This window comes from Bombina bombina, chromosome 11 (genome assembly GCF_027579735.1).
Source record: "Bombina bombina isolate aBomBom1 chromosome 11, aBomBom1.pri, whole genome shotgun sequence".
NCBI lineage: Eukaryota > Metazoa > Chordata > Amphibia > Anura > Bombinatoridae > Bombina > Bombina bombina.
Window position 1 is genome coordinate 83,838,681 of NC_069509.1, and position 15,120 is coordinate 83,853,800.

At 40.3% G+C, this 15,120-nt stretch overlaps 1 protein-coding gene across 1 annotated transcript in view; it reads right to left on the reverse strand.

The window, feature by feature from the left end:
• Positions 1-10,209: 10,209 nt before the first annotated feature.
• Positions 10,210-15,120, reverse strand: part of LOC128642338 (protein disulfide-isomerase A2) — a 134,295-nt gene continuing 129,384 nt past the window's right edge. The window contains exons 10-11 of the mRNA XM_053695071.1: positions 12,362-12,448; positions 10,210-10,523 (exon numbers count right to left, since the gene is read on the reverse strand). Of these exons, the coding sequence (XP_053551046.1) occupies positions 10,446-10,523; positions 12,362-12,448 (165 nt within the window). The 3' untranslated portion in view covers positions 10,210-10,445. The remainder of the gene's footprint in view (positions 10,524-12,361; positions 12,449-15,120) is intronic.

Sequence of the window (15,120 nt, forward strand, 5' to 3'; positions counted from 1 at the left end):
CGCGTGGCCATATCTATGGCATTAGCTCATTTACATCTTCCATGAAGGGAGATGTTGATGAGATACTGTCCGTGTTTCGTCAACCAGGGCTCATCAGGCGAGGAATCGTCTGGGTCTGATCAGCCCACTGGGGAAGCATTTTCCTCTGAGGCTTCAGGGGTCTAATACTTGGGGTCGGGTCGTCAGTTCCCCGGCGGAGGTAAATCTTGCTTTTCGCTATAGACTGGCGCACCTTTGTGTCCTGCTGAGGCATGTTTTGGCTGTGCTGGAGGATCCCAGTCCTGAGAGGGGTCCTCGGACTTCCGTGCTGGATGGCAAGCTGGGTTAGACATGGGGGATGAAGTAATCTCCTTCTCGTCTCCAATTTTCCTTTTTCCTTTGGGGTATCTTATTCCAGTTCTGAGCTTCGACAGAATGGGGTTTCTAACTGGCTGGTCCTGTTAGTGTACCCATTTGTCTTGGGCATTCACCTGCAAATGTGCTGCCCTCTTTTTCTTTGTTCTGGTTAGAATGTATTTGATTTTTTTTTGGAAGCTCATGTTTTTTTATAGTTTTCCTGTTGGGAAACATTTCTTCTCTGGAAATTTGATACTAGCGATTTTGTGGTCGCTTGGACACTTCTGCTGGAGTGACATGTTAAAGTGTTAGTTACATGGGTCTATAGATCCTTTGTCGATCCCTACTGGGGTTTTGATTTTTCTGTGACCTGGGTCAGTTCAGAAGTGCCCTAAGTAGCAGGCTGGTTCTGGTTGGGCACTGTTTTCTGTTCCCTAAGGTCTATACCATCCTCGTGGTGCTGGTGTATCTGGCTGTCCTGGTTGGGTGGTGAGTCGCTCCCTCAGATGAGGAGCTTGTCTTGCTCTTGTTCATCCTTCAGATCGAATAAATCTTTCCCGTTTGGATAAGGTTTTCCGTGGATGGAAATCCATGAGTTTTTACTTTTTGTTTTGTGGCTCTCAGGGCTAAGAGAGGAGGCCTTTTTGTTTATAGACATCAGGCTGGTTCTCGTTGCTTCATTTTGGGTGGGGCATCAGGCGGTTTGTACACAGACCTCTTTCCATTGGACTGGAGGTTTTCGATGTCTCCTTAAACATCTGGGGTACCAGGTTGGGGTGGTTTTTATCCCCTTATGGTACTCTTTTTGACCTACCTTTTTGAGTTTTTTTAACCTAGGTCCCTTTTCTTTAAGGGGTCAAGGTATTTTGGGCTTCCTTTTCCCTTTCTGGGACTGGTTGTGGGTCATTGGTTCTGGAAGTTCAGGTATTACGGCCTCTTTTCTTCCTCCTACTGTTTCTTGTCTACTCCCATGCTTTTGGGGCTATGGAGAATGTGTTGCTCTCCATTTTGTCCTGAAGGTCTCCTGTCTTACGATCTGTTGTTTTCTGGGATATCGATGATCGTTCATCGTTCTTTCCTTGGTCTAAGGGGGTTGCCGGGAGGTTGATTCAAAAGGATTGTTGGGAGACTACATTGCAGTCTCTGTTTCAGAGGTGCGATACTGCTTGTCAGCTCTAGCAGTTGGTCTTGGGGGTATTATCCCTCGAGTCTTGAGGAGTTACATTCTCTATCTCTGGGATGCTTAGTGTCAGGGTTCAGCCTGGAATTGAACCTGGGACCTGTCTCTATTTCTGCAGCTGTTATTTCCCAGCCTGTTGTGTTACCACTATGCCACCAGATGGCTTGATTACAGGAAAGGAATATTGTGTTTATCTGTTTGCTGCAACTTTGGCTCTCTGGCTCCACCTGCTTGCCAGCTGAAAGAAATCATTTAATCAGCAGCCTGCTTTATCTTGGTGGTTTGTTTGCAATTATGTGCTTTCACATTAAGAGTGATACTCTGAAACACTCTCTGCTCCTGTTTCCTGTGAGAAATACAGTTATCTTGGATTTCCTGGTTCCTGACTTCTGTTTCAATTACTGACTTCTCTTCTGGATAATTCCTTGGTACTGTGTTTCATTTTTGGACTGAATTCCTGGCAATTGAACTTGCCTAAAACTTTATTTCCTAAGGACTGATTCAGGTACTTTTGCTTGCTTGTTTCCTGATACTACAAAGTTCCAATTGCAGTCTATGCAAATATCCTGTTTGTTTCTACAAAGTACCAGTTTGCAGTTTATGCAAGTTTCCTTAAAGTACCAGTTCTACAGCATATGCAAGTATCCTGCTTGTTATTACAAAGCTCTGCCTTCCTGAGTGTAATTACACATTCCAGTCTTCAGCATATGCAAGTATCCTGTCTGTTATACAAGCTCTGTTTTCCTGCCTGATTCTACTCAGCTCCAGTTCTACAGCATATGCAAGTATCCTGCTTGTTATTACAAAGCTCTGCTTTCCTGCGTGTAATTTCACTGTTCCAGTCTAGAGCATATGCAAGTATCCTGCCTGTTATTATAAAGAACTGTATTCCTGCCTAATACAACAACTTATAGACTTTGTCTTTTCTAATTGCATATCTCTGCATTGCTTTATCCTATAAATAAAACCATCTCCTTTATTTCCTAAAACCTTGTACCTGTTTAATTATGCCTAAAAGGAAAGACACGCAGACAAAACACAACATTAACCCCAAAACCTGACACCTCTGCACAACAGCTCCTTACTCCTGAACCTGCTCCCTTGCAGAGTATGACAGAATGTGAAAGCCATAAATTGGAGCTTGCAGAGGTTATTCACTCTTTGACTGAAGTGTCAGAGAGAATTTTGTCTGTGGACTCTCATCTACTACAACTTAACCAACTTCTAAAATCTCTTCCGGATGCATTGAAGTCACTTATCCAAGATTTCACTGCGGGATTCCACACTTTACAGGATAGCCTGAAAGACTTTTTCAATAAAAAATCTTTTGGCTTTGGCACTCCTACTCCTGTGCCCGCTACCCCAAAGGCTGTATCCTTATCAATTAAAAGGAGGATTTCAACCCCTCTTACCACTGATGAAATGGCCAGAAAGAGAAATAATGGCTTATGTTTCTATTGTGGAGCTACTGGGCATGTAATATCCTATTGTCCAGTGAGACCCCCTAAGAAGTCTGTTCCGCTGTCTCCACCTCTAAATCCTGAGTTATCAAATGGACAGGCTACAGAGAGGAAGTCAAACTGTGATTCCACTTCGGATTCCTCTGGAGATGAGCTCTGCATGGGTTCTATTCTACATCCCCAATTTGATCAGCCTAGGACTGCACCTTCCAAAGACTCTGATTCCTGTGAAGTACTAACATGTCATACACAGAATCCTAGTACTATGAATCCAGAGATTTTCCTACCAGATCCAGCTACATTCTTATATTTGTGCCTTCCAGAGGAGATGTCTAACTATTCTACCATTGAAGATGATACTGATTCTGACACTGGAGGGACAGTGCTTCAAACTGCTGTGCGGTCAAAAGGTCCTTTACCACCTCTACCTCAGACCCACCTCTCCAAAACCTACAAGCCTAGAACTGCACAGAAACCAAAGATCAGTCCTGATGGGGCCCTCTATACTAATTCCAGTCCCCAGAATCCTCTTCTGGAGAGCCCTTCAAAAAAGATAATACCCTCTGATTGTGCATATGCCTCTGATGGCACTTTGGTACGCATCAAAGATTTGGAGTTATATGCGAATGCCAAGTCCACCCAGAGGTCGTCCTTGAGGAGGGGGTACTGTCAGGGTTCAGCCTGGAATTGAACCTGGGACCTGTCTCTATTTCTGCAGCTGTTATTTCCCAGCCTGTTGTGTTACCACTATGCCACCAGATGGCTTGATTACAAGAAAGGAATATTGTGTTTTTCTGTTTGCTGCAACTTTGGCTCTCTGGCTCCACCTGCTTGCCAGCTGAAAGAAATCATTTAATCAGCAGCCTGCTTTATCTTGGTGGTTTGTTTGCAATTATGTGCTTTCACATTAAGAGTGATACTCTGAAACACTCTCTGCTCCTGTTTCCTGTGAGAAATACAGTTATCTTGGATTTCCTGGTTCCTGACTTCTGTTTCAATTACTGACTTCTCTTCTGGATAATTCCTTGGTACTGTGTTTCATTTTTGGACTGAATTCCTGGCAATTGAACTTGCCTAAAACTTTATTTCCTAAGGACTGATTCAGGTACTTTTGCTTGCTTGTTTCCTGATACTACAAAGTTCCAATTGCAGTCTATGCAAATATCCTGTTTGTTTCTACAAAGTACCAGTTTGCAGTTTATGCAAGTTTCCTTAAAGTACCAGTTTTTCAGCATATGCAAGTATCCTGCTTGTTATTACAAAGCTCTGCCTTCCTGAGTGTAATTACACATTCCAGTCTTCAGCATATGCAAGTATCCTGTCTGTTATTATAAAGAACTGTATTCCTGCCTAATACAACAACTTATAGACTTTGTCTTTTCTAATTGCATATCTCTGCATTGCTTTATCCTATAAATAAAACCATCTCCTTTATTTCCTAAAACCTTGTACCTGGTTAATTATGCCTAAAAGGAAAGACTCACGCAGACAAAACACAACATTAACCCCAAAACCTGACACCTCTGCACAACAGCTCCTTACTCCTGAACCTGCTCCCTTGCAGAGTATGACACTTAGTGAACGTCCAGTGTCCTAGGTTTTTTGTTGATGTGGCTGTGATTGCATCTTCCAGGGTTCTCCGTATGAGGTTTCCTATGGTTCCTCAGAGGTTTTTTAGCTTGTGGCCGACTCCGGCTTCCGGGTGTCCGGTTTTTCTGGGCAGGGTCTGGAATATCTGACTGGACCTCCTAGTTGGATCCTGGGTGATTCAGTCCTTATGGTTCAAGGGATATGTGGCATAGTGGTTAGCTCCACCACTCCCAAAGCAAAAGGTTGTGGGTTTGAACCCAGGCAAAGTTCCTACTTTCTGATTTGACGTGTGCTTCTGGTGTCAGCTAGTCTTCCAAATTGGAAGTTTAGTGAGCCATCCGCTTGCTCCTTCAGGTGTTGTGTTTTTCTATTTCGGAGACTTGGAAATGGCCTGATGGTTAGCTTTTTCTAACAAGCGGGAGATTGCGGTTGACACCTATTACAACTATTTGCACTCTCGAGGTGTATTCGCGGGTAGTTGTTTGTCTACTAGGCCGGCTATTGCAGTCGGATGGTTCCTCTTCAGTCAGTTTTGTTTTTGCCGTCTGTCTATTGATGCACGCTCCATGCCTGTGGGTGGGTGAGCAGTTGTATTTTGCATTCTCCTCCTCTTAGGGGGATTGGGGTATACCACTGTATCCACCTGTTGCCCTGAAAGGGTTTTTCCTCTGCCTTGCATGCAGGATAGTATGTAGGGGTGGATCCTGGTATCGTGCTGTCACTGTTGTTTCAGTGGGGTCTCCCTTTTGTCTGGGAGTGTCTCTTCTTGTAAGAAGAGATTTGGGTCTGGGTTCTAGAACCCGTGATCGTTTTTTGTTTTGTCCTGGCTTAGTAGTTTATTATGCCAGTCTTGTTACATATGGTCAGGGTTTGTCTTTCCTTTGGTACCATCTAGTTTCCCCCTTTTTTTCTTCCTTTTTGGAGATCTGGGTGGTCCAGGGAATTGTTTATTTCCCTACCTTAGGACATTGCCAGTCATTTTGGTGCGGGGTCCATTGCCTCAATGAGGGGGCCTGAGGTCTGTTGGCTCGGTAGAGTTTTGACCGCATTTCTTACCTAGATCTTGTGATCTCTCCTTAGGTGGAGTTTAGCTGAGTTTTTTACTTAGCAGGGAGCCTTTCTCTGCTGTTTTTTTGGATGCTCCCCGGCTTTCTCTCCTTTTGCCTGGGAGGGAGTTGGTTCCTGTACTTGTTTGGAAGGTTTCCTCTGTGGGAGTCCTGATGCGGTTCCTAGCTTGTCTAGCCAAGGTTAGTGGCTGGCATCTGCTAGACTTGTGTCGCAGCCTTGAAGCCTGGGGATTTATCTGGAGCACAATAAGTTCTTATGGTGCTAATTTTAGGCAGTTCTGGGGAGTGAGTGTTTATCATGCAGTCGCTCTTTCATGAGTGGGGATGCACTCTGTGTGAGGTAAGGGATCTGCCTTGTCCCTCTGGGTTTTCATTGGGACGTTTCCATAGTCTTTGGATTTCTATTTAGATAGGGGTAGGGTTAATTTTCTATACCTTTTTTTTTGGTCTTGTTGCAACCTTGGGTTGCGCTTGATTTTTGCTGGGGTTCCTTTTTTACCTTAGTTGCTGATCTTTTAGATCTCTTGTTGAGTCCTTCCTTTTCTTCTTACGTTCTGGGAATATGTGGAAATTGTTCAGGCTTAGAGCCTGCGGGACTTGTCTCCTTGGGGGCTTTGTGCTCGGTGGAATCTAGTGATTTTGAGCGGTATCTATCTGGGCCTTGCTGGATTTAACTGATGGGCAGTTACTTAGTCCTTTCAGTTTTTATCCTTCTGTTCTGTACAGCAGTTTTTTTGTCTGGTTTGGATAATTTCAGGCTGTGGTGCCCTTCGAATGGGCCGCCTAGCCTACCCATCCTTTTATTTTGCATTCAGTGTCCTCTATAGCTTGGGTATTGTTTTCCCAAAAGTAATGAATGCAGCTGTGGACTCTCACCGTTTAAGAAGAAAAACATAAATTATGCTTACCTGATAATTTCATTTTCTTCTGAAGGGGAGTGTCCACAGCTCCACACATTTTTTTATGTGGGGTTGCCGTGTTTTTTATTCTTCTGGCACCCTTTTTTCACCTGATATTTCTCCTACTGTTCCTTGTTCGCTCAGCAGAATGACTGGGGGATGAGGGAAGTGGGGGAGGTATTTAAGCCTTTGGCTGGGGTGTCTTTGCCTCCTCCTGGTGGCCAGGTTCTGAATTCCCAAAAGTAATGAATGCAGCTGTGGACTCTCCCCGTCAGAAGAAAATGAAATTATCAGGTAAGCATAATTTTTTTTTTTTTTTAAAACCTCTAGTAAGTGACAGATGCTTTATGCCACCAGGATAAGTCACTATACACTGCTTATACTTTGTGGAAATTTCTATTATTTATTATGCTTAATCTATGGCTTATTATTGGAGCTTATGTGACTGAGACATGGGTACTCGTCATACAAAAGAATTTTCAAAAGGAAAGTTCATGTATATATAAGGGCTAATTTACCTAGATAAGCAGTGATAATCAAAGTATGTATGTTATATAGTAAAAGAGAGAACGTGCACTATGCTCACCCGAATTGGAGTACCATACCGCCAGATACTTATGACCTTTTTTCAAATGACACAGACTCCTTGATCCTCCAGCACCCAGTCTCCTCCGGTCCTAGGAACTCATGGCTCTTACCAGATGCAAACGATGCATGCTGTAGTAAACTGGTTTTGGTGGCGGTAAAATACTTCCGTGTCGCTCCGTGTTCCTCTTTCAGAGCGACCAGACTAGCACCACAAAGACGTCATCACCTAGCGGCCATGTCCTGGGTGCAGCGTAGCATGTAGAGAGTCTGTCCTCCAATCGTGTACAGTTACTCAAGGGGTCAAAGAGAGGTGCTTCACTCCCACTGGTCAGTAGAATTCAATAGCAAAACAATGGAGCACTCCAATGAATAAAACTTGACTTTTATGGACAAAAAGTAAAAATTTCCATCCAGTAAGCCAGATCGTAGCCCATACAAAAGGAAAATAGGCAGCTTATGCGTTTCGGCTACATGCTGTATTCATAGCAACGAATACGGCATGTAGCCGAAATGCGTAGGCTGTCTATTTTCCTTTCGTATGGGCTACGATCTGGCTTACTCGATGGAACTAAAAGTCGTTTTATTCATAGGAGTGCTCACCGTTTTTTTGCTATTGATGGGTACTCATCATGTTATATTCATACTAAGGGCTAGATAATTTTTGCGAAAAAGAGATAGTTGCGCTCCTCTGAGTAATACCAGCCCATGCTAATGTGCTCTGGTATTACAAGTTTGATTGCAATGGCCTACTTGGCCTAAATTATTGATGCAGTGAAACCTGTCCTCAGGCCTCCGTAAAATGGCAGATTTTTAGGATTACCTTGGGTGAGAGCAGGTTTATAACCATGTTTACTAATCAGCCGATTATTTCACCTGAGCTCCAGTTCAGATATCTGGGCTGCTAGGGAAGCCTGAGGACAGCTTTGAAAACCTCTGGTTTAGATCCACAGGATGTTTTAATTTTCAATTTAAAAATCAAAAAGACGTTTCCTCTGCCAAGTGTTCTGGCTGCCTCAAAATTGTATGGACGCCAAACCCTTCTTGGTGTAAAAGCAAGAAGACCAAGAAGTCTTGCCCGGTCTCCAAGTCCACATAAAGATATGGCCCACATTATTGACAAGTCTCTTCTAGGGGGAAGATTAAATCTTTTTTCGGAGGCTTGGAAGAGGTCTATTGATCTTTGAGTGTTGGAAGCTTTTGATCAAAACAGCCTCAAAGAAGATTCTTCTTGTCTGAACTTTCTCAAGATTCTCTAAAGGCCCAAAACTTTCTGACTTGTGTGAGAGATCTGGAAACAATGGGAGGTATTGTTCCAATTCCAGTTTTAGAAACAGTGCATAGTGATTGTTAATGTTCCTCAAATGCCAATTAGAAAATTACATGTTTATGAGGCTTGTTAAGCCTATTTCCAAATTTTAGAGAAAAGGTGAAGTAACATTCAAAATGAGTCTTAGACCTCACTTTAACTAATTGGCTGGAGTGTGGATCTTCTACATCCTTAAAGGGATGGTTAATTTGAGCGTTTAACAAACGCTAGGATTTACCTTCACTAAAAATAGTTTCTGTCATCAGTTACTAAACAAAGAGTGCTAAACTCACCCTATCTGTTCTGATCTAGATCGCTAAACTCAGCGTCTCCGGCCACCCACAGCACGACGCTCTTCTTCAATGAGGTGACGTTTCCACATTTAAAACCAATAGCCGTACGTGTCACCTGACAGTGTTGCAAGGCTATTGGTTTAGATATGGAAACGGCACCTCATTGGTAAAGAGCGCTGTGCCGTGGGTGCCCGGAGCCGCCTGTCTCTTACCTCCTTCACATAATCTGTCTCTTCCTTCCTCACATAACCTGTCTCTACCTTCCTCACATAACCTGTCTCTACCATCATCACATAACCTGTCCCTACCATCCTCACATAACCTGTCTCTACCATCCTCACATAACCTGTTTCTACCTTCCTCACATAACCTGCCTCTACCTTCCTTACATAAGCTGTCTCTAACTTCTTCACATAACCTGTCTCTACCTTCTTCACATAACCTGTCTCTACTTTATTCACATAACCTGTCTCTACCTTCCTTATGTAACCTGTCTCTACCTTCCTCATGTAACTTGTCTCTACCTTCCTCATGTAACCTGTCTCTACCTTCCTCATGTAACCTGCCTCTACCTTCCTCATGTAACCTGCCTCTACCTTCATCAGGTAACCTGTCTCTACCTTCTTCACGTTACCTGTCTCTACCTTCCTCACATAACCTGTCTCTACCTTCTTCACATAACCTGTCTCTACCTTCCTCATGTAACCTGTCTCTACCTTCCTCACGTTACCTGTCTCTACCTTCCTCACATAACCTCTATACCTTCCTAATATAAGCTGTCTCTACCTTCCTCACATAACCGGTCTCTACAAGGTCTTCGTCTCTTCATTTCTCACATTGGCTCACACCTTCTTCCCCGTTTCTCTCATCTATCTAATCTCAATTAAAAGTGTAACACTCCTTCTCACTGCCATTTTCCATTTGTCCCCCTTACGGTTACCCCATCTTCTTCTAATGTCTACTGTCCATATTCATCCTATAATCTCTTATTGTCCCTTTTTACATTTCTTACATCCTATATTATTATAATTTTCCCCTTCTCCAAGCTTTCCTCTCATCCTCACTTTACTTGATACCCTTGACCATGTGTGTGTTTGTTAGTGTTATGTCTATCTTCAGAATGTGGGGATAACAGAGCTGTGTAGCCTCACTATGAGACGATGGCCTTAATTGAATGAAACCTGTCTATAAAACTAATATTTGATTCAACCGCATAGTGGGGCCATACTTACAGCATAACCTGAAGATTGCCGGGTGAGTTAACCCATTGTATATATCTTCCTCAGTATCACGTATGCCACACAGAGCCTTGAGCTGCAGAGGGGGACTTTTTGTGTATATATAAAACTAATATCTCACAGACTAAACATACCATAATATTACACCTTTTACATCTTCACTAAACACTGATGAGGGTACATGTATTTCATCACCTGCTAATTAGGACTCAAGACCTGACACATGAGAGGCATTGAAATTGCAGACAATGGTTTACCAACCAAAAGACTTTCTTTAATGTAAGGACATTTATCAATAAATGTTTTAGATAGGTGAGTTTATATATAAACAAAAAGGTAATAAACCTTAAAAGCATATATGAATATTACAATCTAAATATTCCTTTTCAACAAATCTATGCTGTGATGTAACATTTTACTAAAGAACTGATATAAATCTGCTTGTTCTCCTTTTTCTTCATATGTTGGGTGTATACTTGACTCTGAAGTTATAATTCATCCTTTTCAAGACTTTCATTGCTATCTGGTTCCTTAGTGCTCTCTTGCTGGTCATCACTTTGTGAATCCTAAAAATAGTTATAAAACACACCAAGATTAATTGGAACATCAAGTACATAATAAAACACGGGACAAGGTGTGTGCTATACTGTAACATTTAGAGGCGCTAACAAAAGTTTTACCAAAGCTATGTATCAAGTCTAAGTTCTATTGAACAACAGCTTCCATCCAGGCCTGCCCTTTGGGGGCCCTCTCTGTGGGGGGGTCAGGGTATAAGTTGGTGCAATGTATATCCTCTATTTAGTTTTTGAAGAAGTGTTTATGATATCAGGAGGTGTAATTGTTTATATAAGTAACACAGGGATGGGTCTTACAAGGGGTCAGGCATACATAGGGAGGGGAATAAGGGGGTCTTCCTAAGGGGCCCACTCATAATTGTCTTGCCCATTGCCCAGCAAATGCTTAAGGTGACCCTGCTTCCATTACAGTTGTTGAGGAATTAAAGGCAGATGGAAGTTAAAATTAAAGTTTTGTCATGAAATTTAAAAAAAAAAAAATCAAATTTATTTCTCTTATCAAATTCACTTTGTTATCTTAGTATTCTTTGTTGAAACTTAGCTCCTTTCCATGAGATCTTAGACAAGTAATATGAGTAGACTTGATGGGCCTTTAAATTCTTATCTACTCTCAAATTCTATGGCCTAGATTATGAGCAGAGTGCAAAATTGCGCGTATGCGAGCGCAATATTTGCGCTCCACTCAGTAATACCAGTGCACACAAATGTGCGCTGGTATTACAAGTTAGGCGAAAAAGCAAATGCTTTGCATTGCTTGGAATTCTTGTGCTCACTTCCATAGGCTTCTATAGGAGCCTCATTTTCATGCCGTCAGACATGGTAAACCACCTAGCGCAGCGCAGGGGGCAATTCAAGCAGCGTTGGACAGCAAAAAAGATATATATGTGTATATGAATTTATACATATTTATTTATGTGTTTATATGTGTATATATATTTATAGTGAAAACACAACAGTCCCCATAGACCGCTATGTGTGTCCAGCTCTGTGCTATTGTCATGTTTGTAATTTGCTAATGACCAATCATACACAGAGATGCTGTAAAGACCCTTCAGGTTGTTATTAGATATTTTGTAAAAAGAAACACATTTCTCATTTTTCTAGGCTTAATTTCTTGTATATTTCCCAACCACGCCATGTGATGTTAATACCATGTGATGTTAATACCATGTGATGTTAATGCCATGTGATGTTAATGCCATGTGATGTTAATGCCATGTGATGTTAATACCATGTGATGTTAACCCCTTTGTGGTGGTACAATAGTGTTCACATCTAAACAAAGTTCCAGTGTAAACACTATTAGTAAAAATGAAATCATGCAACCTTTAATGTGATCATGTGATTTTAAGGCCAGGATTGGACCGTGGGGGACTGCCTAAGCTGCTATACATGCCACCTAGGCCGATTTTTGCCTTTATCAAAGGGGGAAGCTGCAGGATGCCATAAATGGTAGGACGTTCCATGCCTAATGGCGTTAAAGCCCAGTGGGGTGAAGGGGTTAATACCATGTGATGCTAATACCACGTGATGCTAATACCATGTGATGTTTATACCATGTGATGTTTATACCATGTGATGTTTATACCATGTGATGTTTATACCATGTGATGCTAACACCACGTGATGTTTATACCATGTGATGTTATTACCATGTGATGTTTATACCATGTGATGCTAATACCATGTGATATTTATACCATGTGATGTTTATACCATGTGATGTTTATACCATGTGATGTTATTACCACGTGTGCAATTTACTTACTCAGTACCTGCATAGTAATCATTACTCTTGGTTTAAATGCTAAAGTCAATTATACACTTACTTTTTTCTCTTCTTCCGGTAATACACCACCACTGTCAATAAATGCAGAAAATAGCTCCACTGTCCTATCTCTTGTGTATTCAATCATCTGTTAAAATTAAGTATAAAGTAAGTTATTTATATGTAGTCATGTTAGTCCAGTGATACAGATGCCAACTTTACAGTTGCAGTAGTAATACATTTTTATTGTACTTACAGATATGAGTTTATATATATATATATATATATATATATATATATATATATATATATATATATATATATATATATATATCTTAAGATTTTTGTATTTGCATTGACAAAGAGGCCAGTTAGGCTTCGAAACATTTGCTGTTTTTAAATAAGGCTATTAAATGCTAAGTTTTATTACACAAGACCAATGAGTGCTGACTTCTGTACTACTATTTGCCTATTGATTGTGAAGCACCGTGGCATTTGTTATTTCGTTGAATGGATTGCATCCTTTTGAACTGACTATATTTATATGTGGAAAATGTAAACTTTAATGATTTAGGGCAAGGGTCATCAACCGTGGCTCTCCAGAGGTTTTGGAACTACATTTCCCATGATGCTCAGACACTTTAAGCTGGCTGAGCATCATGGGAAATGTAGTTTCAAAACATCTGGAGAGCCAAGGTTAATGACCCCTGATTTAGGGTGTACAATAAAAAAAAAGAGAAAAAAAACTACTCTCTAATTTACTTTAATAGTTCAATTCTACTTCTTTCTCATGATATTCTTTAATAAAATGTATCTCCTTTTAAGAGAATACCTAAGCTTATGTATGTGTCCAGAGCACTATTTGGCAGTGTTTTTTACAGCAATTTATTTGACAATTTTACAAACATTGTTGCAAACATTGCTGCCTTATAGTGCTCCTTAAGAGGCTGAGCTAAGTTTCAATTAAAGAGAGATAAAAGCCAAAATGTTTACGATTTTAAAAAACTTTCCAAATATCAGATCATTTTATTATAAGATTTGCTTTGTTCTCATGGTGTTCTTTGATGGATACAATATTTTCTGATCATTTACATTACACCATCAATGTAGGTGACGATGCTGCTTTTAAAATTCCGCCAGTATCAGAGAAGCGTCACCGCACACAAAGATGTATAGTAAATCTCCTCTCTGCATTACTGCCTTAAAAAACTAATTTCAGCCCTTTTTAACATATCGCCATTACCACAAAGCTTTTATCATAATGCCTTAGATGTGAGACTTCTGTTAAGCTGGAGTCACATGCATGATATTTAAGGGATAGTAAAGTCCAAATTAAACTTTCATGATTCAGATAGGGCATGTAATTTTACTGTAATTATCTAATTTGCTTTGTTCTCTTGGTATTCTTAGTTGAAAGCTAAACCTAGGGAGGCTCATATGCTAATTTTTAACCCTTTAAGGCTGCCTCTTATCTGAATGCATTTGACCGTTTTTCACAGCTAGTGGGCGTTAGTTCATGTGTGTCATATAGATAACATTGTGCTCATGCACGTGAAGTAATTTAAGAGTCAGCACTAATTGCCTGAAATGCAAGTCTGTCAAAAGGGCAGTCTGCAGAGGCTTAGATACAAAGTAATGACTGAGGTAAAAAGTGTATTCATATAACAATATTGGTTATGCAAAACTGGGGAATGCTAAATAAAGGGATTATCTATCATTTTAAACAATAACATTTTTGGTGTTTACTATCCCTAAAGGCCCCAAAATAATGGAAAATTATAAACTCATCATTAAAGGGATATGAAACCCCATTTTTTTCTTTCATGATTCAGATGATTCAGATAGAGTATAATGTTGAAAGAACAGCAATGCAACACCATGTTATTGTATTTCCTCTTTTCAAAACAGTTCTCCTATTTTAACCCCTTAAAAATGCCAGATAGTGAAAAGGGGCTCTTCATGGGAGGGTATGATCTCTTTTTTTGAGCAGCCCTAATCATTTTGATCTCTTAATAGCCAGTAATGTAATAAAGGGGGGTATGTATTTGCGCTATTGATTATAACGTAGGTCCGGCAGGGCAATACTATAAGTGTATTAATAAGTGTAATGTTACTATAGCTCCCGCTATAGGAGCTTAGACTATTATTTCTATATATAATATAAATAGCTCCCGCTATAGGAGCTTACACTATTGTTTCTATATATAATATAAATAGCACCCGCTATAGGAGCTTAGACTATTGTTTCTATATATAATATAAATAGCTCCCGCTATAGGAGCTTAGACTATTGTTTCTATATATAATATAAATAGCTCCCGCTATAGGAGCTTAGACTATTATTTCTATATATAATATAAATAGCTCCCGCTATAGGAGCTTAGACTATTATTTCTATATATAATATAAATAGCTCCCGCTATAGGAGCTAAGACTATTATTTCTATATATAATATAAATAGCTCCCGCTATAGGAGCTTAGACTATTATTTCTATATATAATATAAATAGCTCCCGCTATAGGAGCTTAGACTATTATTTCTATATATAATATAAATAGCTCCCGCTATAGGAGCTTAGACTATTATTTCTATATATAATATAAATAGCTCCCGCTATAGGAGCTAAGACTATTATTTCTATATATAATATAAATAGCTCCCGCTATAGGAGCTTAGACTATTATTTCTATATATAATATAAATAGCTCCCGCTATAGGAGCTTAGACTATTGTTTCTATATATAATATAAATAGCTCCCGCTATAGGAGCTTAGACTATTGTTTCTATATATAATATAAATAGCTCCCGCTATAGGAG